Source organism: Chiloscyllium punctatum, chromosome 19 (assembly GCF_047496795.1).
Source record: "Chiloscyllium punctatum isolate Juve2018m chromosome 19, sChiPun1.3, whole genome shotgun sequence".
Classification (NCBI taxonomy): domain Eukaryota; kingdom Metazoa; phylum Chordata; class Chondrichthyes; order Orectolobiformes; family Hemiscylliidae; genus Chiloscyllium; species Chiloscyllium punctatum.
In genome coordinates, this window is record NC_092757.1 from 82,852,156 (window position 1) to 82,877,305 (window position 25,150).

At 40.3% G+C, this 25,150-nt stretch overlaps 1 protein-coding gene across 2 annotated transcripts in view; it reads right to left on the reverse strand.

Annotated features, from left to right (window-relative positions):
• Positions 1 to 25,150, reverse strand: part of sgsm2 (small G protein signaling modulator 2) — a 217,866-nt gene that overhangs the window by 173,288 nt on the left and 19,428 nt on the right. For both annotated transcript variants that reach the window (XM_072589864.1, XM_072589862.1), the window contains exon 2: positions 12,910 to 12,985. In XM_072589864.1, coding sequence (XP_072445965.1) covers positions 12,910 to 12,985 — 76 coding nt within the window. The remainder of the gene's footprint in view (positions 1 to 12,909; positions 12,986 to 25,150) is intronic.

The window sequence follows — 25,150 nt, forward strand, 5'->3', positions numbered from 1 at the left end:
TTGGGGATAGTTTAAAAATGCAGGCTCTTCTGTTTAAGATAGAGAGAAAATCACTGATTTTCCCCCTTTCAGAGAGGCGAGAACCTTTGGAAATGTCTTCTCCAGATAGCAATGGAGACAGAATCATTGAACATTCTTTAAAACAGAAGTAGGAAGATTCTTGACTTAACAAAGGAGTGGACTTTTAGGATGGGTAGGTAGAAATTTGGAGCGAAGACTACAATCAGATCAGCCATGATTTTATTTAATGGTGGAACAGGTTTAAGGGTCAAATGCCTACTCCTGCTTCTAATGCATATCTTTGTTATTTATGTCATGTCACTCACTGCATCCAATCCAAAAAGGAAAGACAAAAAAAGGGCATAGTGGAGAAAGGACCCCACAGAAAGATGGAAAAAGATAGAGACATGCAGGATAAAGACAGAGACTGAAGCAAAAAAGCCCACAAAAAAAAACATTCTCCAACTTAATATGCATAGCACCAGAAGAGATTAAGGCACCTCCACAGACCATAGTAACAGGATGACAAATTTACATTGACAGTTCATTACAACATGGACACCAGCATTTCTAAATAAAAATCATTGATAGCAAATGCACACTGACTTATAATTTACACATACACAAGCACACACAAAGAGAATGAATGCAATGGTCTTTTAAAACCCTCAAATTGGAATGCTATTCTATGAACTGCACATTGCATTATTGTTTAAGGTTCTCTGTTATCGCACTGTGTACAGGTATTTTGAAGGAACTGCAACATTAATGTTAACCCTTGCAAACTTGACTTTGCTCTCTTAAAATCTGAGAGATTTACCTTGGTTCTCTCAGGCATTTATTTTTTCAATTGAAAACTGGACAATCGTCACGAATTGTCTCAGGTGAAATGCACAAGACAAGGTTATTTAAGCTGTGGGTGGAGGAAGCCAAGTGTTTGTTCCTTTAAAAAAATTTATAGGTTGTAGGAATTAATATTAACACTGACACTCATTCAACAGGTCTGTATGCTAAATCGAAAGCTTCCCACTCACTCCTTTGTCAAACTGTGTATGTGTACTGTTCTGACATCAATTCCACCTTTGAATGCCGGGGGCTTGGCTGACCTTTTCATCAAGTCTTTGGGTAATGCTTAACTCATCAGCTATTGTCAACTGTATTACATTGATTGTCTTACATATGGCAAATGCAAGCAATTCAAATGCGCATGCAATTGCAATGCGTGTGCATTCATATTATTGTGATGCCAGTTTCTCCCTTTTCCCTTCCTGATGCATTGGCTCCTAATGTGCAGTTTTAAGGGCATGGCTGCCCTCCTGCACTTGCCACTCCTGAGGTGCAAACCATGGATGGCCTGGTTCTCATCCAACCTACAGAGATGCAAAACTCCAACACAGCAGTTAGCTGGAGAGGAAGCTGGTCATTTTTCTCAGAGTCCAGGGGCACCAAGATTAATTGCTGAAACCACTTTGGATTTGCAGATACCATGGGTTGACCTTGTAATTTTGCTCTGGTTATTCAACTCCTTAAATAAGTAATTTCTTAAGTTTCCTCCTCAGTCTCTTAGCCAAACAATACTGCCTCACAAGAATAGGCTGCTCCATAATCTCGGTCATTGTAGCTTTTTATGCAATTATTTCCACGGCAACATGTGTTAGATTAAGAGCTCAGTGAGGACCACTGGGGCTTGTAATCATAAAATATAGCACCTTGAATTTAAAACATCCCAAAGAGTACTACCAGATAAAAGCCTAAAATCATGATGCAGTTTATCATAAGTTTGTGAAACATTTCGGCTTTAAAACATTTCCCGAAAGCTGTAAGAACAGCAGAAGTGAAAAGGTTTTAACAAGACAAATTCCAAAGCCTAGGGTTTACACATTTGAAGGCATGACCTTCTCATGATTGATGAAGGAAATCAGTGATGCAAAACAGGACAGACTTTTGTTTTATTATTCATTCATGGGATGAGGGCATCAATGGCTGGGCCAGCATTTATTGCCCAGACAGCAGTTAAGAGCAAATGACATTGCTGTGGGTCTGGAGTCACATTCAGGCTAGACCAAGGATGGCAATTTTCTTCCCTAAAGGACATTCATGAACTAGATGGGTTTTTCCAACAATTGACAATGGTCACCATTAGACTCTTAATTCCAGGTTTTATTATAAATTAAATTCAAATTTCACCAGCTGTCATGGCAGGAGTCGAGCCTGGGTCTCGAGAACATTATATGGGTCTTTGGATTAATGGTCCAGTAATAATACTAGGCCATCACCTGCCTTTGGGGACTGTGAAGATCAAAGTTCTTGGAGGGTTATATTGCTGGAGAAGATTCTAGCAATAGGGCAAGGGAGGCAAAGGACAATCACAAGTAGTTATGGCCCAGCTCACTAGATTTCTAACATACTAATATGCCATCCTCAAAGCCACATACAATTTTACATTTACAGTTTCCTCGGATATTATGTTATATCTTATTAAATCCAACAGATCAGGTACTTTGGACATGGTAATCTGCAATGAAGCAATTTAATAAATGATCTTACAGTAAAAGATCCCCTGTAAAACAGTGATCATAATAGAGTCAAAGAGGTGTACACCATGGAAACAGACCCTTCGGTCCAACTCGGCCATAACGACTAGATAACCTAAATTCATCTAGTCTCCTTTGCCAGGATTTGGCCTATATCCTTCTAAACTTTTCCTAATGGTTACCAGTTTATTGTACTTTCAGCACATGAAATACTGACTTTTTCCAGCATTGCTCAAGGAAATTGTAAAGTTATTCGGCCAAGTTAATTTTGCAATCTTTCACAAAGAAACAAGTGAAAACAACAAATAGCTGACGTGCAAAAGCAAAACATTGCAGACACTCAATATTTGGAAATCTGTTTCAACTGTGATCTGGAGCCATCTACCAAAAGCAGTTGAAACAGTTTCAAAAGTCACTTTTAAAGGGTAAATAATCAAAGAGAAACCACGATTCAGGGGACAAAGAGTAGAGAAATTACGATAAACAGCTAGCTGTTCCAAAGGGTACAAGATGTGATCTCAGAGATTTATAAAACCATGAGGGGCATGGACAGGATAAATAGACAGGGTCTTTTTCCTGGGCTGGGGAAGTCCAGAACTAGGGGGCATGGCTTTAGGGTGAGCAGGGAAAGATATAAAAGGAATCTAAGGGGCACCTTTTTCACACAGAGGGTGGTGCCTGTGTGGAATGAGCTGCCAGAGGAAGTGGTGGAGGCTATTACCATTATAACGTTTAAAAGGCATCTGGATGGGTACATGAATAGGAGGGTTTGAGAGAGATATGGGCCAAGTGCTAGCAAATGGGACTAGATTAGGTTGGGATATCTGGATGGCATGAATGAGTTGGACCTCTATGAAATGCTCAAAAGGTCAGATAGTACCTATGTGAAGAAACAGTGTTAACCTTTCAGTTCAATGACTTTTCTGTCGCTAAAGTATAATATACAGATAAAGCAGAAACAGAGTAGAATATGGAAGATATGATAAACTGAATGCTAAGCTTTGAGTGAGAGAAACTTGGGCCAGAAACAACTATGCATAACATAAATAAGGGTGCTACAAAGGAATGAGGGTGGTATTAGCTGGAGTTAACAGGAAAAGGGGTTCAACAAGAAAGATGGTTAGGAAAGGTGGCAGACATTTAATAAAATAGTTGCTGACTCGCAACAAATACATATACCAGTGAGAAAGGAGGATTGTAGGAAGGGAATAAGGCCAGCCAACTCTGCTCCTACATCCTATTGGCTGAAGGAAACATATATATTTCAATAGCCACTCAGACAAATTTAATTAGGGCTGAAAGATTTTACACTTGATGATTGTTGTCTGGGATCTAATCCATCAAAAGCTAAAAAGTATAAATATTTGATCAGCGTCCAGAAAGTTAAAATGAGTCTCAGTTAGATTGAAGGAAAACGATTGAAAGCCAACAAGTGAAAAGTCAATGGTTCAAATTAGTCATAAATCAAAGACAGGAACTGTAGCAAACGCTTTCAATCTTACACCATAATGATGGCAGATATCGATGCAAAGGTGCTTCTAGAGCAAGGAAATCTGACTAGTGAACAATTATATGCCTAAGTACGCATCAGTTAAAAGCAGTGGCTGGGCAACAGCAGCTAGAATGATCTGGTAAAGCCAGGACTGAGATGTTCCCAATGCCATTTGAACACCTTAGCCTCAGTCACAATGAGAACACTCAGTTGGGGGATTTGAGATGGAGACTGAACATACATCATTACCCATTGAGAAGACAATTAAAAGTTTAAGGACAGAAGGTTAGACCAAGATACCGAGATACACAGACAAGAGTGAGATATAGCGCACAAGAGAACGCGAGGGCGAGAGAAAGTGAGACAGAGAGACAACGAGTGAGCCAGAAAGTGAGACAAGAGAAAAAGAAACAGGGTTTCAACTTAAAAAATTAGAACTGCAGTTACAAGCTAAAAGTTAAACAGACAGAAACCACGAGGGAAAACTCCACACTCCACGCCCCCCACCCCCCGCCCCCCCCCCCCCCCCCCCCTGCCCCCCCCCCCCCCCCCCCGCCCCCCCAGACCCCAGAATCCAGCCAAAGGGACAGAAAGTTGAAATCCTTACACACCGCCTTTAAAAAGGGCACAGGACAGCTATGACATCCATAAGAAGTGTAGGCACTCATGACTCTGGGCCAGTTAACTGGGAAGCTCAATAACTTTATGCCTTGCTAAGCCCTGGATTTCCAACCAAGGCAAACCCTCAGAAAGCTCTAAGAGTTTTATCCTCACAGGAAATATCCTTGGGCCCCTATCAGAAAGTGAACAAGTCCCTCAAAGAATGTAGGACAAAACAGGGTCATAGAAAGGTCCCAAACCTTGCAGAAAAATTTGAGAGAAGCCGATATCCTGCTGGTTGAACAGAAGATCTGGCAAACCAACACCAACTGGAAGACTTTAGAGGGAGACCAGAGAGCTCTCCAGATTGGCAAACAAATGGTGAAGGAGATACCTCACCTGATGAAAGAGCCACAGTGTAAAACATCAGGAGCTGGATAGCCACCTGAGGGCAGTAGTATCCCATAGGATTTGCTACCAATAGGGGACCAACTTCACACTGGAAACAGAACAAGGGAAGCTCCACTGCACTTGTGACCGCCAAAGGAAAAATTCAAGTGAAGACAACACAGAATCTAACACAGAAACTAGTCAACCACCAAGTGTCTACCAGATCAGTGAACACATTTCTTCTTTTACAAAAACAGAAATGGCTGGAATAGCTCAGCAGGTCTGGCAGTATCTATGGAGAGAGATCAGATTTAAGGTTTTGGTTCGAATGACCCTTCCTCAGAACTGGAAAAGTCACTTGACCAGAAACGTTAATTCTAATTTCTCGCCATGGATATTGTTACATCTTTTCCAGCAATTTCGGTTTTTGTTTCGGATTTACAGCATCCGCAGATATTTCGGTTTTTACATTTTTCTTTCACTGTTTCCATTACAGCACTGTTTCCCCAATCATTTGGTGCTGGTCTACAGCATATCTAATGCTGGAGGATAGTAAGCTTCTACAGAAATACTATGAAACTGGTTAACAGTCAAACAAAAAACTAGATAAATAACTCCCATACATTATTAACCTAACTATTACTTGTGGCTTGTTTTATTATTTGAACTGATGTAGTCTTTGTAAAGAACATACATGTTATATAAAATTCTGTCTTTCTGATTGTGCATTGAAGAAGAAAAAGAACAGTTTTAAAACTAAGGATTGCAGAAGGGATTGTTGCATTTTCAAAAAGCAAGCTATAGCATTTATTGTAGGTGCTGTTTTCACTGTTGCTTGTTCAAGCAGTGGGGACAGGTTACTGCAGATGTACTGGCACCAGGGACTGCATACAAAGTGGGATTTGGCCAGTAATGAGAAGTTGATTGTTCTGTGGAATATTTATCAATGAGAAAGGCTTTCTGTCTGTGAACAACCATATGATTGGCTCCCAGGTAGCTGAACAGCTTGTGGGTGTGAGCAAGCTAGTCAGAAGCTTTTGGACCTATGAAAGGGGAGGGTGTTGTACTCTTCTCTGCAGTAGAAGCAGCCAAAGACCAAAGAAAGCCTCACCAGTTGCTGTAAACTATAGTTTTTAAGCAATAATTCAGACTTTATCAGTTGTGAACTAGTCACCCTGTGGTTCTTGGAAGCAAGTGAAAGTAGTTAGAGAAGCAGGAAGTCTTAGCATGCCAAAACAATCTCCTCAGTGAAGCCAGTGAACAAAGACCATTGAATTACCTTCCCAAGTTCTCCTTCACCCAAAATACCAACATTCTTGTATTTGTCTATAGTGTGGATTCCATACACATAGGAGGAATACAATTTCGTTTGAGAGGGAGCAGAGGAAATTTATCAAGATGTTGCTTGGGCTGAAGAGTTTTAGTTATGAAAAGAAATTGGATAGAATGGGATCATTTTCCTTATGCACCTGTATGGGCAGTTTTCCAAGGTTCTAGGGGGTGGGGGAGGAAGTGGGGAGAAGAGGGAGCAGCGTTGGGGTTAGAGTTGTAACCAGCCATCTTATACATCAATGGCTCATGGTGGTTTACACATAGTTAGAAGCTATTTATTGGTATAAATTACAATCCTTGTTAAGTCCAGAAACCAGTCTGTGTTTTTGGGCATCCTAAATCCAAAAGACAGGAATAAATTGGGAATTTTGTGAATGATTATAAATTCTTTAACTTTTATGACCACTCCAGGAATAGTGAGGCTTGATTTTCAGAATGCTATTCCAATGAGGTGTAACATCTTCTAGATATTTTAATCAACCTGTTTAGACATGTTATGACGCACCTTTGGAGCAGGTGGGATCTTCTTTCTGGCCCAGAGGTTGTGTCACTTTCACCACACCACAGCTTATTCTGGTGTTGACTACCAATTATATTAACATCTATTATATTAAGACCAATTTTTTGCAAGATTTGTAGCTCAGGTTGAGGTTTAAGGCGAATCCAGCAGTCGATCTGATTAAGTGTAGTTTAGTTGCATAGGTCTCTTTTCTAGAGGTTCATTTCCTTTGTGGCCACTGATGGAAATCAGTAGGCAACAAACAAACAGCCATCACTGATATCTATGTGGCATGGCACTTTTAGCAACATGAGATAACTATTTACCTTTGTGTCACACAGGTAGTACAACCTGGTAACAGGCGGCCAGCTTACCTTTCTCCCCCATTGACATTTCTCCTCTTCTTTTAGACGAATAGTCAACTAAATCAATGTAACTTCCCTATCCTCATATCCTTTTATCTCTTCTTTTCCTTCAACTGCCTTTCTAAATTATCACATGGTAAATTGCACTTAAAATAAGCTTTACTCTGTAATCTTCCTTTCAATATAGTCAGACTAAACTGATATTCCATTAAATATTACAATGCACTTTCTGACAGAGGTGACTTCTGATACACGCGCTGTTTATAGCCCTTTATAAATGAAGAATAGTAAACCATCAGTTTGCAACCCCCTCAATAAACCATTTTTACAGCTTCCCAATGGAGGTAAGTTACAATTTATACTATGTCTGCAGTACCACACAGAAAATAATCTGGATTACTGCCAAATATTATTGAAATTGAAGGCTATCAGAGCAGAAGATAATCATTATTTTACATCTTAATTGCCTGCTTTCAAAAATTCCAATCTTGCCTTTATTGTAGAGTCATTTCTGAGCACCCTGATCTATCCAACAATTGTGAAACAATGTGGCAGCACCAACAATCTGCAAAAATCACAAACTCTAATTTAGGACTGGTGCTTTCACCTAGTTACAAAAGCAATGATAATGATTCCATTTAACTCAAACTTTCAGAATTTCATTCCCAATAAGAATTAAAGCGAGAATTCTGCTTGAAAAAAAATCTCTATTATATGCAATACTTTCATTTAGAGTCCGATTTCTTGAAGAGTTAATATGATAATCAATCAGGAACCAAACTCAAAAATCCCTGCTGAACAGTTTTGGTTTCCTAAGTGCCTGTTTGGTGAGATAAAGGGGCAGGAGAGAATGCTCATGTAGAAGCTCCAATGTGTTCCATTTACAAAATTTTTAAATCACGCAGAGGGTGGTACATGTATAGAATGAGATGCCAGGGAAGTAGTGAAGCCTGGTATAATTGCAACATTTAAAAGACATCTGGATGGGTATATGAATAGGAAGGGTTTGGAGGGATATAGGCCAGATGCTGGCAGGTGGGACTAAATTGGGTTGGGATATCTGGTTGACATGAACGGGTTGGACCGAAGGGTCTATTTCCATGCTGTACATCTCTATGACTCTATATAGATGAAACTGAGTTTTTTTAAAACTGGGACTAATACAGTATCTATCACTTTGCCGTGTCCCAAAGGGCAGGAGTAGAGTTGAGGTCTGAGACTTGCTTTGGAAAGCTGAAAATACATCAAAAAACCAAAATAACTGACACTTCCCATCATTAGACACAGTAACAAATGGAAATGAATATTTTTAGTCAAAGTTAAATTAGGTACCAAATATTTAATATAATCTTATGAGCTAAGTCTCCTTTATAAATAGTAAAAGACTGGCATTCAAACTTGCTATGCATCAATATTAATCCACCAGCCATTTCTAGCCTCTAAATTTTTCATGTTCAGTTTAAATCTTGTCAGACTGCCTGCACAAAATCTGAAATTACTTTATCCAAAAGTGGGTGTTCTTGAAGGCTTAGACCAACATATTGTAACTATAGCTAACTTTTCACTGTTTAGGACTATAACTGGAGTCTGCCAGAATGAGTGAGCTGCAATCAACCAGTTCTGCCATTCCAATAGATCATAAGACCATAAGACATAGGAGTGGAAGTAAGGCCATTCGGCCCATCCAGTCCACTCTGCTATTCAATCATGGCTGATGGGCATTTCAACGCCACTTACCTGCATTCTTCCCGTATCCCTTAATTCCTTGCGAAATCAAGGATTTATCAATCTCTGCTTTGAACACATTTAATGTCCCAGCCTCCACTGCGCTCCATGGCAATGAATTCCACAGGCCCACCACTCTCTGGCTGAAGAAATGTCTCATTTCCGTTCTAAATTGATCCCCTCTAATTCTAAGGCTGTGCCCACGGGTCTTAGTCTCCCTGCCTAACGGAAACAAATTCCCAGTGTCCACCTGTTCTAAGCCATGCATTATTTTGTAATAGGTGACGATCTATTTTCAAACATTTGTTCCATATTCTTTAACCTGACAATAAAAACAACCCACTAATTTTGACATCTTCAATTGACACTCCCACCAACCTCAAGAGGTTACCTGCTTTTTGACATCACCAATGAATGAGTTAGGACTTATTTTAAGGTTACAGACTCATTATTCTGGAAAACAGGTTCTCTCAACATCTTTTTGACAAATTCTTTAACCATCTTGAACATCTCACCTTCTATCTTCAAGGGACTGCAAACTTAGCCAATGCATTCCATGATTTAAGTTTCAGCTCCTGTACTATTCTAGTAAATCTGCACTGCTTCCTTACCAAGGATAAGATATCCACCCTTGGGGCTTAAACAGATGGGGTCCAACCAGAGCCCTGTAGAGTACACACGAGCAGGCACAGAAATCACTGGCCTGGTGCTGCTCCTGGCACAGCCCCCTGGCCCCAGCACTGTTGCCCTGCTCCCAACCCAAACCCACTTTCAATGGGCACTCCCGAGATCCCTGGTTCTTGGGCCATGATGTAGCCCCACCCCCATGTCTCCACTATCACTAATTTCAGGACCTGCTGACACATCTGCAACATAATTCCTAACATTTTGTAATCCAGAAAGTTCAGGCCCTTGTTCAGAATTCTTCACTCCAGAGAAAATGCTTTCTCTCTCTCTTGCAAACTCCTTTAATCATTTTTAACACATTTTATTTTGCATGGAGACAGTTGGCCATGGTACAGCAGTTTCCAACTAATTAGTTCTGAGTGCACTGGAGACAACTCCATGATAACAATGCATTAGTGTACATAGCAATTTGTAGCCCTAGGGAGTTACTGGCAAACTCTTGAGGTATAGTGCATACAGCGTGAATTATTAAAAAGACAACTTGCTCTTCAATAGAAAAACATGAACAGTAGGATGCTACATCTGTCTTTTCTAATATTAAAAGGAAGCTTCTGTGGTGTAAGTTTGAAAATTCTTCAGGAATCATTTGATTAAGTAGAAATTGAGCGCTCCCAAACCTGTACCTGAAAAAGCAACCAGGTCTATTTTACATTAGTCTTCAATATTTCTAGTCATAATAGATCAAATTAAAACTATTACTCACTCTGCCAGTGGCCTTGTTGAAGAGCAAGAATCTCACATGGCCAGACTGGTCTGCTCCAACCAGGGATGGTACCTGCTGCTGAGCCCTCAAGACCTCATCTGTTCAGAGTTTTCCAAATTGCTCAACTGAAGCACTCTTAGTGAGAGCTCAGTGATTTTCTCCCTCCCAATCTATGGCCATGGAGGGAACACATGACAGGGGCTCTACAATAGTTAAATGAGCATTAAAGGTCAGGAGCTAATGACTTGCACAAGGGTGATTCTTCATTTCCGCTACTCCTTCTGTTGATTAAAATTCAGCTGTTACATAAATTTACATTTAGTTCTGGACTTGGTGTTGATATTTATATTTGCAGTAAAGTCCGGCAAAAGCTCAAAGTCGGAATAAAGATAATTCGATAATCATGGTGTTAGATGGAGAATAACCATCCTGTAACCTAATGAACAAAGGCAGCCCAGAGAAAAGGGTTAGGATGAAAGTATTATGAATACTGCTGGAACACTGGAACTGTCATTGCTACAAGCTGGATACTGAGAGAATGATAACCCTTACTGTTGAGAAATTACCAAGGCAATGGTGGCTGCATTCTGTGAAGGCTGGGGAAGTATGTAAATCTTTCCCACAATGTAACAAGCTAAATATATATTTTCAGAAATTGTTCCTAGTTGATCAGAAAAACAGGAACTTCAGTCCCACAATAATATGATGATATCTGACACACTTAAAAAAAATGGAAATAGGAATTTTAGAACATATGCTTTAATCAGGTTTGGACTCCAGTGAATTAAGCTGAAAGCACAGTAAAGTGCAATCACAGAGTGGCCAAAGTAATAAGGTTTCACCACTACAAAATGAGCCTCAGGGTTCAGATACACTCTTTCAGCTCCTTTAAGAAGTGGTGACAGTCTGCAACATAAAGTTACATAATTAGGGAAGCGGATGACTGGCATCCAAAGATTTGTTGCATCTATTTGCCAGAAATGTTAGGACCATTGATAGAAGAATAGGCCTCACAATTCAATCCACGCTCACCCCACAATTTTGTTAGTCTTGGCAGTTCTATGCATTTAATTCCCAATCCCCTAAAAGCCTCACTTTGACCACAAGATCGTAAGAAATAGCAAACGAAGTACGGTGCTCAGTCCCACGAACTTGAACCATGGATGATCTGAGATTCTTCACATCCACTTTCCTGGATTTCCTCTGTCACCCTCGATTCCCTGACAATCAAGAATATATTGATCTCAGCCTTAAATATACACAGGGACTCTGCCCCCCATCTCTCTGTGGCAAGCAGTTCCACAGTTCCAATGGCTCTCAACCCTCATGAGAGAAGAAATTCCTCCTCATCTCAGCCTTAAATTGGCATCCTTTTTTCTGAGACTTTACTCTCTGGTCCTAGACACTCATGAAAGGGAAATATTCTCAGCATTTAAAATAAAAACTGAAGCTGCTGGAAAAGTTCAGCACATCTGGCAGCATCTGCAGAGAGAAATCAAAGTTAACATTTCTCTCCACAGATGCTGCCAATCCTGCTGAGCTTTTCCAGCAGCTTTTGTTTTTGTTTCTGATTTACAACATGTGCAGTTCTTTTGGTATTTATTCTCAGCATTTACCCTGTCAAGCCTTTAAGAACCCGGTTTCAATGAGATCATGTTTCATTTTCAAAACTCCAGTGAGTACAGTCCAACCGGTTTAGCCTTTGACCATAGAGGATCCTCCATTCTGGGAATCATCCTAGTGAGCCTCCTCTTCTAAAGCAGCAATCATTTTGTTTAACAGGGCAAAATAATTTAGATTTTTTTTTAGATTTCTTACAGTGTGGAAACATGCCCTTCGGCCCAATCAGTCCACACCGACCGTCCGAAGAGTAACCCACCCAGACCCATTTTCCCTCTGACTAACGCACCTAACACTCAGGGCAATTTTAGCATGGCCAATTCACCTGACCTGCACATCTTTGGATTGTGGGAGGAAACTGGAGCACCCGGAGGAAACCCACGCAGACACGGGGAGAATGTGCAAACTCCACACAGACAGTTGCCAGAGGCTGGAACTGAAGCTGGGACCCTGGTGCTGCGAGGCAGCAGTGCTAACCACTGTGCCACCATGCCGATTGTGTACCCAATAAATCTTCCGACACAAAGCAAAGAAAATGTACCCAAATCCATTGAACAGTTCCACAATTACAAATTAATCTTTTGTGTACTGATACTGAGATCATGTCAACCTTTTCTTAACACAGGTATGATGTCTCAAAGCCAATAAACGTGGGTCTGGTGCATTTGAGATCTTGCCAATTTTTGGGTTGGGTAGTTAAGGCTGGGCTGGGTGATGAAAAATTCAGGAAAAGGCAATCTGATAACTAGTCAATGAACCAGAGCATCAATGCAGCACCCATGCAACAAAGTAGTTAGTTATTTCACTACTCTACTAATTAAAATTCATGCACAGCTACTTTTAAAGTGTCCAATTTATAGATAGTTGGATTTGAGACATGCCTGTATATCTAAACTTATCTAATCATCCATTTTTAATAAGCACTTTCTGACCACAAGCAAGTTGCATTTGAAGTTACTTACTACACAAGGCAATGATATGACTGCTGTCCTCATGCACAAATTTCCTGGTGACAGCTTCCTCCATGATTTGTTTCACCTGAAATAACAAAAAGAAGACGACTTAGACAATACTTCCCTGCATGGTATTTTAAGGAACAAAGTTTGCACTGTTGTATAATAATTCATAAAAGAATCATTTTTTAAAATTTTGGCTCAGGGACAATTTGGGAAGCAAGGTCTAGCTGCATTTTGCTGCAGTGGGAGTCATAATTCAGGCTGCTTTTACATAAGTCTAGATCTGCTGACCACAAACAAGTCTCTGCACAAAAATGTGTGGCAGTTCTGAGCCAGCAGTTCTGGCATCAGCCCACTCCAGACCAACAGAAATCAGCTGAAACTCTAGTCTTTTATTGCATAGAATGGAATCAGTATACAATGCAGCCTTTCCCTGTGATGTATATCACAGAAGTGATGGTTCTGCAGCAGCATTCTTCAATAGGTAACAGTTTATAAAGCACTTTGTGCAACTGTAAAATGTAATAACTGTGGGCATGCACATGATATAAACAAACTGCGGTACACGTGAAAGCATAATTCATACAGTTCTTAACGTTATTACCCTACTGTTAATATTGTGCTCATACGCTGCTCATTTTGTCTCCGATGCTGAAACTAATTAGAATGATAGAAGAAAAGGTGAACTGTGTGTAATCCCTAGCAAAACCACAGTCACTAACCATAAAGACACAAAAGGAGACAGAAACTATGATTTCATGAAAGAAAACAAAAAGGAAAAACTGTGGATGCTGGAAATGAAACATAAACAGAAATTGCTGGTAAACTCCAGCAGGTCTGCCAGCTTTTGTGGACAGAAATCAGAGTTAATGTTTCGGGTCCAATGATCCATCTTTAGAACTGGGCACCTATGTTTCATAAATGTCATTTAAAGCTGGCCTCTATCATGTGCAAGTACAAAATTACTACATTATATTTTAAAGTTGCACAAGGAGTTTATAAACACTTATATTGTCTCAATCAGTTATGAAGAGGCAGTTCTTTGATTTCTCTTTTCCTTTAAATTTACAGCAACAACCACTCCTTCCAAATAGTCCACAGGCAATTGCTTAGACACTTATTTTAAATTATAGTTTGAATCAAGTGGCTTTGTATGCTCTGTTATCCCAGCAATAGGTCTCAGACTATGTTGTAACTCAGAGATATGTTCAGGATAGGAATATAAGCAGCAAATGTACATGGAACTAAAATATGAAGCTCAAGAAAATTACCTTTATAAATATAAAAAGCAGTTGTCACTGTAGATATAGTGAGCATATGTACGGAATGGGAGCAGTAGCCAACCATTTGGTTCCTTGAGCCTGCTCCATTGTTCAATAAGACCTCAAGTTATTTGGTGTGTGTCTAACTTCACATCCCTATCTACTCCTGATAACCTTGATTCCCCTGCCTGACAAGAATCTACCCATGGGTCAAGATTAGAGTGGTGCTGGAAAAGCACAGCAGGTCAGGCAGTATCCGAGGAGCAGGAAAATCGATGTTTCGGGCAAAAGCCCTTCATCAGGAATTCCTGATGCATATAAATCATCCATTAAGTAAGGAGGCAAAAGCTGCACATAGTTTTAGAGTTGCATTCTCACCAATGCCCTGCAATCTGACACATAACAACCTTACTTTTATGTTCAATTTCTCTCACAGTAATGCATAAGATCACAGTAGCCATCTTGATTACTTGCATACTAACTTTTTGTCACGCAGGCATCAGGACATCTAAATCCCTCTACACCCCAGCGTACAGGGCAGAAGCTTAGTTTTAATTTTACTTTACAGAGACACAGGATGGAATCTTCCTGGCCACTAACCGATGTGAGCAATGACGAGAATCACCAGATTGGAAGTGGAGGATTTCCCGATGTCAAGGACAAAAAGTCCCATTTCCAATCAGGTGTTGACCAGAGTCATTTTCCATTGAAATAACACTTCTTTTTTTAGTTCTTCATACCAAGGTGAACAACTTCACATTTTCCCACATTCTCCTACATCGATCTGATTTTTGTTCACACACTCACCTTAGGTATAACTAGCTGCTACTTCCTAATATTAGCTGTTGGCTTACAGCCAAAAGCACTCAGTTTACTGTGGTTGTGAATTGTGTTCTGAGGGGGGAGCTCCATATCTGTCAACGTGCAAGAATGGCCACCCTCTCAAACCCTGGAAAAAGAAATACAGCTCAATTTTATATATAGCACTTAGGGAATCCAACAGACCAAAGGAGAGTTTTTAAAACCTGAGCCTGTACCCCCATACAGCGTCAAGTTCATGAGGAGCAAGGTGACCTCCTTCAGGAGTTCTTGCAGCACCGACGCTTGACTACACAGTAACAGAGTCATTTCTACATGACAACAAAGTGGAAAATCCCTCAGCAACAGAACATTGTGCTTTAAACTCCACCTTAAAATCACTCAACTGCAGCTGTGACCCTCCCTTAAAGCTCTATACAATGTATAACGATGAGTTAAACAATGAACCTTTCAGCCACATATTTGTCCAGACAGTGTTGTAAAAAAAACAGAAAATTAAATCCTCTCTTTGTTAACCAACAGCACAGCATAGCTTGAAAGAGATGAATTTGTTTCCCAGAAAACAAAAGGAAAATCTGTCACTGTCAAGTAATTAAGAATTGCCTCCACTTTTGATTTATTTTTTAATTATGTTGTCAATGTTTTTAAAGCATTGTTGAATTTCTGGTTTTGGGAAAAGGGAAAATGCAATGTATTTTCTTACACGTTAAAGGTATTGGGTTTGAATTTCAGTGTGTTATTCATTATAAAAACAATAAACATGTTTAGGTGGGGGAGCAGGAACAAGGAGAGCACAGGATTTAGTGATACCTAGAGATCTACACAGAGATCTAGATGCCGGCAGATAATAGGGGGCATAGATATGGTTGGAAGGTGGCTTCAATTTTGCTGAAATGAAGCTGGAGAAAGATTTTGGTTCATCCAATTTTTGAGTGTGGGCACACCATTTTAAATTAGATAAGGAAGGGGAGCATTACTCGCATGGATGTGGGTGCTGGCATTCAGATGACCAGGTGTTAATGGATAGTACATTGGAACCTAATCTTTATGCACTCACAAGCTTTGTGTACAGAGACAGAGGGTGGAATCTTCCTAGCCATTGAACAATGGTGAGAAAGTTGGGAGAATTGCATGAGATCAGCTGTAAAGAGATACCCAACGCTAAGAACAAAATGCCCAATTTCCAACTAAGTGTTGAGTGGCGAGATAAGATCCTTGCCAGTGAGTGGAGAGGGACTTATTACCATTATTGAGGATGTTAATGCATGCATCATCTCACCTCCTTGATATGCAGTTTAGAACTTGCACTGTGACAATTCCTGACACAAAAGTCAGAGTGGTAACCTGAAAACTTCAGCCCAACACTTGCTCCTCCAGCCCTTCACTTTGTACACCAGTCACATACATCTCAGGGTACACAGCATGGGCAGTGACCACACACACCACCTGGACATCTAGATCCCCACTGAGTTGGGTGCCAAGTTCCCTCAATCTAGCATGTCTGCAGCAATTAACAGAAACTTTGCAGCACAGTTGTGGACTATCACTGCTAGGTAGAAAGCTTTAAAGATAGTGCTGGTCCCAGGAAATCCCAGCACTGGAAGCCAATACTTCCAACAGCAGTGTGTGTGTGAATATGACAAGTGGAACAACATGAGGGAGTGATGTAGAACTAATTAGGCTAGTCTGGAAGATAGTAGAGAAAACCCTACCAAGGCTTGTAAAGAGAAATCCTGCAAGAAATGCACCAAAAATGACACTTGGCCAATTCCTGCTAAGATTCAGCCTGTGACATATGCATCCATATACAAACATGTTTTCTCAATCAATAGTCAGCACCTGAAAGAATCATAGGATCCCTATAGAGGCCAATCAGGAGAAACTGAGGACTGCAGATGCTGGAGATCAGAGTCAAAAAGTGTGGTGCTGGAAAAGCACAGCCGGTCAGGCAGCATCTGAGGAGCAGGAGAGTTGACGCTGAAAACGTAAGCTCTTCATTCCTGGTGAAGAGGTTATGCTCAAAACGTCGACTCTCCTGCTCCTTGGATGATGCCTGACTGACTGTGCTTTTACAGCTCCACATGTTTTGAGATAGAGGCTATTCAGCCCATCATGGAGTCTGCACTGACTCTCCGAAGAGCATCTCACCCGCTCCTTCACTCTATCCCCATAACCCCACATTTACCGTGGTCAATCTACCTAGCCTGCACATCTTTGGACTGTGGGAGGAAACAGGAGCACCCAGCAGATATAGGAGAAGATGCAAACTCCACACAGACAGTCACCCAAGGCTGGCATCAAACCCAGGTCTCTAACATTGTGACACAGCAGTGTTAATCACTGTGTCATGTCACTCCTTGGGCCACACCTGCAATTAGATTAATTTATACACAATTAAAATGGGAGCTAACCCATGATTTCAGGATATCATAGTGTTTAGCATGAAAAATGTAAAGATGAAGGTGATCTAAGGATAACCTCCTTGTGGCACATTCACACTAACATGCAGACAGAAGAGATACTCTCAAAAGCAAAATAATTACATTGAAACAAAAGGAGCATTACCGTAGAAATAAGTGCTATGGTGATAGACTTGCAGTAGCTTGCAAAAAGGAGAATTTTGTAAATTTATTGAACAATGATGTAGATTCAAGGTTTTGTATGTCTTTAGATTGGCACCTAACTAATCAAAGGAATTTGAAAGCATGACATCTGGCCCGAGGTCCTTTTTGAGAACTACACAATGCAAATTGAGATGATTTCTAAAAACATGCAGGCACTGAATAAAGAGAATTTCTGTGTACTGTCTGAAGAGGAGCAGTTTAAAAAGGTGCTGTCCTCAATATCACAGACTGTTGCTGCCTATAAACTGTTCAGCATCTACCAAGCTGTTCGGCTTAATAAAAGCAAGGTTACAAACACCAGACAATGAAGCTTCAAATAGCAAAAAAATGATAAGTCTTTACAAATATTTGCTTTCGGCACTAACATGCAGGTGCAGGGAGAGCCCCATATTGCTACGCATTGAACACATCCAAGATTTTTTACAGCCCAATTTCACTTGTGCTTTGTAATAATCAAACATTTATGAAAGTTAGAAATATATTTCATTTGCAAAATCTCACACATCTTGATCCATAGTTTGTGATAATTCAATTACAATTCAAACTGCATGTTAGATTATTGCAAAACACAAGTGAAATGTGGGACGGGCAGTGATTCTGTACACACAGTCAAAGTATCATTCAACTGAGTTAATTGAAAAACGCTTTTGACTCCTGAAGGTGACTGCTCAGGTGGTGGCAGTTTTCCATCATTAAGATAGGGGCATACAGGGTATTGGTGTCAATGTTATTGCCACCCTTTGAGACTAGCTATAAATTGTCATGGCATAAAAACCCAGCTGCTCAGCACCTTCAGAGAGTGAAATCAGGACACAGCATCTCAACGGTCAGAGAAACCCTGTCTGGAGAAATTAAAAACAGAGTCACAGAATGGACTTAAGTAAAAGAAACCAGCATAGATCAGTGTGTACACTGCTGCATTAAAAAATTAACTACACAAAGATGGAACCACGTAAAACTACACATTCTGGAAATCTAAAGCAGACCAACATCTGGATTAAAAAAAAAGATGAGTGAATGGTTCAGACGAATGTCTTGTGAGAATGAATTGTAGATTCAAAAGCTAGATACAGCAATGGGTGACTTTGAAATTGTTGCTTCTCAAAAACATCTGTTTCACTAATAAACTTTCTGGACGGTTATCTGTTATCATTACTCAGTTTAGCCTCAAGACTGTATGACCCACAAGAATGGGTCGGCTTATAACTGCCCTTTGAAATGGCCTAAAAAGCTTCTCAGTAAAAGGTAATAAATGCCAGCCTTTCCTGTAACACCAAATTAAATTGAGTGAATAAATGCATGTAGAATTCACACGTGCATGCACAGTGCAAAATGAAAGATGCCCTTGCAGCAAGAGAAAGCTCAGAGCAATTAAGGGATATTAGGGTGATGGTCCACTGATCTCTGAAGGTGGTAGGACAGTTAAGAAAGGGTGGTTAAGAAAGCATATAGGACATTTGCCTTTACCAAAGATTATAGGAATGTGAGGTTATATTGGAGATGTGCAGAACTTTGGTTAGGCAACAGCAGGATTATAGTTTGCAGTTCTGGTCACTGCACTACAAGGAGAATGTGATTGCACTGCAGAGCAGATTCACCAAGATTATTGTCTGGGATGGAACAGATTAGCAATGAAGAGTGGCTGGATAGGCTTGGGTTGTTTTCTTTCGAGCAGAAAAGGCCGGGGGGGGGTTGGTGGTGGTGATGGTACCTAATTGAGGGATATATCATGGAGGGGCCTGGACAGGTTGGATAGAAAGCAGATGTTCCCCTTAGTTGAATGGTCAATAACACAGAGACATAAGATGAAATGCAGGAGGTTTAGGAAGGATTTGAAGAAAAATCTTTTCACCCAGAGTATGGTGAGAATCTGGAATGCAGAGGTGAGAAACCTCACAATCTTCAAGTATTTGGATGAACACTTGAAATATCATAACATTCGAGCTATGGGCCTTGTGTTGGAAAATGGAATTGTTACAGATATGAAGGGCTTCTTTTGTCTTGTATGACTATGATATGAGGAGTTAAAACCAAGGTATGAGGGAACAACACAGCACCACCAACATAATGAATAAAGTTCTTTTTTAAATTCACTCTCAGGAAATGGGCATCACTAAAAAGATCAGCTCCCATGATGATCTGAGAAATTGCTGAGAAATATTTTTTAAACCATACAGGCCATGTAGCAAGATGCTCCAATTCAATACTTCAGAAGGCCTTGAACAGACAGGTGTAGTCCAGATCTGAAAAGGAATCAATGCCATAAAACAACAGACAGGATGCATACAGATATAGAATCCCATTCAAATATTGCTTGGTGGATGCAAGACATGAACACATCTGGACCTTGTTCGGTAATCATGGTCGTGTAGCTTCACTTTTTGTTGCGCTTTCTGTCACTGGGAATGAATGTGTTATTGGTCATAGATGTAAGGCTACTGCCTAGCATAATATCTTCAGTAGCAGAGTCATCATCCTGAGGGATGGGTGGTTGATAGTATGCAGTTTGGATACATCACCTATTTTTCCCACAGAACTTGACCATTGCTCATTACATCATCATATGATCTAGGCTAAACAAAATGAAACAGTATCTTTCCTTGAACTCACGTACTTGTGTGAAAATCTTGAACTATTACACTTTGCCAAGTTGGGTGAACTGTCAGCTTGTTCATTGATCACATTCTTGCTCTATTTTCTCTCTTCTTTCCCACAGTGCATTGTGCAGATATGATTGGGTGGATAGTGGGTAGGAAGTAAAAGCTGTAAGGTTCTCTCTCTCAAACATAAGAGATGCTGGCAAGGATAGACCAGTGCAGAGAAATGTAGCATGTCGTTTTAACACAATTTAGGCAAGGCACTTGATATTTAATGATCGTACATTTTATGGTATGAGCAGTGCAGTCAGTGAGACTGTTTGATTGATAGTAACAAGGACAGGAGGTAATAGGCAAAAGTGGGTACTGCAGATATTGGAGATTAGAGTGGTGCTGGAAAAGCATCCAAGAAGCAGGAAAATCAACATTTTGGGCAAAGGCCCTTCTACAGGAGGCAAAATACTGAATACTAGCATTTCCTGCATACTTTGGAAAGGTGCACTTGTGTACCACTGACCACTGTCAGACAGTGCTTTTGAGGTACACCAAATGTACTGAATATGGCTATCAATGTGTCAACAATCATTGATATAGTGGTATCTCTGATCTGTCACACTAAAGGGAATTTGTTGAAATAGTCGGTAACCAAAGTATAATTGTGGAAATTGAAAATATTAATTGCATTTTTGCGCAACAGCTCAGAAAGAATTTCATGCAAAAAATATGCTCTCTCAATTATTGAAGTTGATAAAATGAATATGTAACACGTAACTTGATTCATTGATTACTGTCCTTATTAATGCCATGTCAATATATTAATTTGCGCTCTAATTTCTTGTTTAATTTTGCATCTATGTAGCCTCCATGTATGTGGTCTGGCACGTCTTAATGTAGAGCTTATGGAAGTATGACAGGTGTGCCTTAGAAAGTTACATTCTAGGAGAGTCCTAGTTAGTATACAAACGACCAGAATGAAACCTGTTGAGTGCATTCAGGCCACCTGGTAATGACTCTTTTGAGCTGTTGTAACTGGTCATCATGTGACAGTTTAGTAAATCTGCTGCACTTGCCTGTAAACAAAGCATATGAGGTCAATGTAGCAATCTGGAATTTCTGCTGTTGCAGTAGGTTTGTTACTTCCATGGATCCAAATATTAGGACAATCTTTTCAACTATGTAAAAGTTTTGGGTATCAACTAATAGCAACTGATGAAAACAGTGCTTACATAGTGAGCACATGGCATCTGGAATGCATTCATGAGCATGTGGTTGAGAATGATTTAATAAAACAAAAGGATAATTATCTGAGGAAAAATATTTTGCAGCACTACAAGGGAAACATTAGGGAATGGGACTAGGTGAGTTGCACACTCCATATGTTGGGATGCAATGTGCTGAATGGTCATAGCACAGAAAGAGGCCATTTTATGGTTGTCCAGGCCTCTAGACTATTTGTACAGTCACAACCACAGCTAGTACATAAGTGCTTTAAGATCATTTGAAAAGCTCTCTACACAAATTTCCTTACTGTAGAGACCAGATTTTATCTAATGGAAACAAAGTTTTTCAACTCTGTACAATTGGTTTGACCTGAAGGTCAGTATTCCATTTTACGCCCAAACATCTAACATTTATTTATCAAGAGATTCAAAGTAATTAATGAATCCTAATTGCTTGAACATGGCTTAGAAGTTACATTTTAAAATCTCATACTGCGTAATCCCTTAAAACATAAACTTTGAAGCACAATACCTCATGGAATCAGGTTATACCCATAGGATTAAGTGCCAAGGGTGCAGGGTCAGAGGTATTCTGTCACTTGCTCAAACAGAGAGTTGTCAATCTTACCCACATTGAGAGAGAAACAACTGGTGGTGGTTTAATCTGAGGGTCACAATGCCTCAGGCAAGGGGGGAGGTTGAGAAGGCAGGACCTTCATGGTTATCTCAGATGGTGTGGGAACTGTTGCTGCCACCCTGTATCACAAACCAGCCACCAGTCAACTGAGCCCACAATAATATAACAAAGTTCTGAATGGAAGGCCAGGAAGATCTTTTACAAGAAAAAAAGAGGGGAAAATTAGAGGTCAGTATGATCAATATGTTGCACACACCTAGTGGTTGGTTTCAATGCAGATGGGGGTTAGGTCCTAGGTCTTCTGATATATTAGATACAATTCTACTCCTTTGCTATAAGCTTTGGTATCAGACATACGGTTAATTGTATGATGTTCTCCAGGCCATTACAATATTATGTTTAAAATTCACGGAAGTGGTGGAGGCTGGTACAATTACAGCATTTAAAAGGCATTTGGATGGGTATATGAATAGGAAGGATCGGAGGGATATGGGCCGGGTGCTGGCAGTTAGGACTAGATTGGGTTGGGATAACTGGTCGGCATGGACAGGTTGGACCAAAGGGTCTGTTTCCATGCTGTACATCTCTATGACTCTATATCACTGTGGTCTTTGCTGAATCAGACTATCCCCCTCAATTTTCCTTTTAAAATAGATGCGAATACTTGTGCCTGTGTTCACAGTTAGAAGGGAACAAATCCTTACTAACAAAGTCAGTATAAGATGTTTAACCTGCCTCAGCAGTTAATAATGACTTGATTATTTACCATCTATAGGAATACAAGATCAAAGCTCATCATTAGCATGGTAACCATCAATTGTTTCAGTCTTTTTGAATGAAGTGAACAAAATTTTCTTTAAAATTCAAAAATTTGAAATATTTATTGTTTTCCAAATACTTTTTAAAAAAAAAATTCAAAAGTCCTGATGTGTGATCGGTGTCCTTCCCGCACCCACCCAAATGTCCCCAACCAGAGGTTAAGAATTTTACAAGAAAATGCAATGTGAAAGTCTCACACCTTAGATTTATTTTTATTCACTCACTGCCTGGCTAAGCATTTATTGCTTGCTCCTAGTTGCCCTTGTGAAGGTGGTGAGCTGCCTTCTTGAACCGTTGCAGTCCATTTGATGTAGATAGACCCAAGGTGCTGTTTATGAGGGAGTTCCAGGGTTCTGATCCAATGACATTGAAGGAATGGAGAAACATTTTCAAGTTTGAATGGCGAGTGGCTTAGAGGGAAACTTGCAGGTCATGTTGTTCCATAAATGTTCTCCATTCTTTTCTAGATGATGGAGGTCATAGGTTTGGAAGGTATTGTCCAAGGCATTTTGATGCATTTCCGCAGCGCATCTTACAAATGCTGCACATTGCTGCAGCTGAGCTTCAGTGGTGGAGGGACTGAACACTTGTAGATGTGGTACCAATCAAGTAGGCTGCTTTGTCCTGGATGATGTCAAGCTTGAGTGTTGTTGGAACCACACTCATCCGGGCATAATCCATCACATTCTTAACTTTGGCCTCACAGATCATGAATAGGCTTTGGGGAGCCAGGAGGTACATCACTCACTGCAAGATTCCTAACTTCTGGCCTGATACACAGTGCATATGCACAACTACCAATCCTCCAAGAACAATGGAGATGCCATGTCACTATTTGAAGAAGTTTAGGGAAGTTGTCCCAGCCTGCAGTCAACATAATTTAGAAAGAACAGATTAGCTGGTCACTTATTTCATTTGTTTGTTGCACCTTGTCGTGCATAAAACCATTCTGTAACTATGACAACATTACAAAAGTACTTGATCAACAGTAAAGTTTTTGTTTTGAATATCCTAGTTCCAAAAAAAAACTCTAAACATACACAAGTTATTTCTTTAACATATTTTACTTCTCCTTCCCAGCATCCTCAATCCTAAAATCCAAACTGTGCCATCTCCAATTCACTGTGTCCATTCATTCCTAGATTTTGCTTTCTTGATTTATTTGATCTCCATGTCTTTTGGTATTCTGGCACAGTATCTCAACCTGGGTGGCATTTTGAAGTAGGAAACTTGACCCATTCAAATCTGTTAAGGAAGGCAAAAAGACTCCTAACGTAATTCCTACCAAAAAAATTCAGTAACTGCTGCATTTTCACCAAACTTTGCTGCAAGTCAAAGACAATGCAGACGTATTTACATGCATTTGTGTGCATTACCCAAGCATAACACAACCATCTTGGCTCCCATTCTACAACTATGACAGCATTACAGCACAAAAATGTTTGACTGTCATTAAGTCAGTTTTTGAATATCCTGTTTCCAAAAAGCCACCAAGATGGTGGCACTGGCAAGGAAGGCAGTGTTTGTGTTCCTGGACCTGTCCAGCCCAGCCCAGGTGGCCACTTCCTTCCTTCTTTCCCTACCCTTTTTGTCTTCTTTCTTTTTCTTCATCATCATCTCATCAACGGTAGTGGAGAAGGTGACATTGCAGAGTGGAGCAGCCAGAGTGGAACTCTTGCTGAGGCAAAAGCCTGACCTGGCAGCAAAGCCAGGGACTCCTGATTATGGTGGGCCCAGAGCGGGGACTCTAGTTATGGTGAGGTGGCAGCGGAGCCAGAGTTTCCTGGTTGTGGGGCCAGCATGGGACCCAGCATTGGCGGCCTGTCAGCGAGGTGGTCCCAGTGATGAATAGACAGCACCTAAAGAGTGACAACTCTGATGTTGGTGGGTCCAGCACAGGTGGCAGTCTGGGTGTTGGTGGTCAGCTAGCTCAGGGCTCATGCTGGAGGCAGCAGAACAATGATGGACTTTCTGTCAGCTTCATCTTTGATCCTTTTTATTCTTAAAATGATCAAATGGTGACAGATTTTGGCAACAGTTGAAGCTTTTCATTGTATTTTATTGTGCTGTTCACTGTGGAGGACAAGTTGACAATAAATTATTCATTTCCAATCCAGCACACCAGAATCCAGGCTGGACACGGAGGGTGAGAACGCGACTTCAGATTTAAAATTTGCTATGTTTATAAAGGTTCCCTGAAAACCTTGTGAATTATCACCACCGTCATCACTGCACCAAGATAAGTTGAAAACAAATAATTCAAAATATT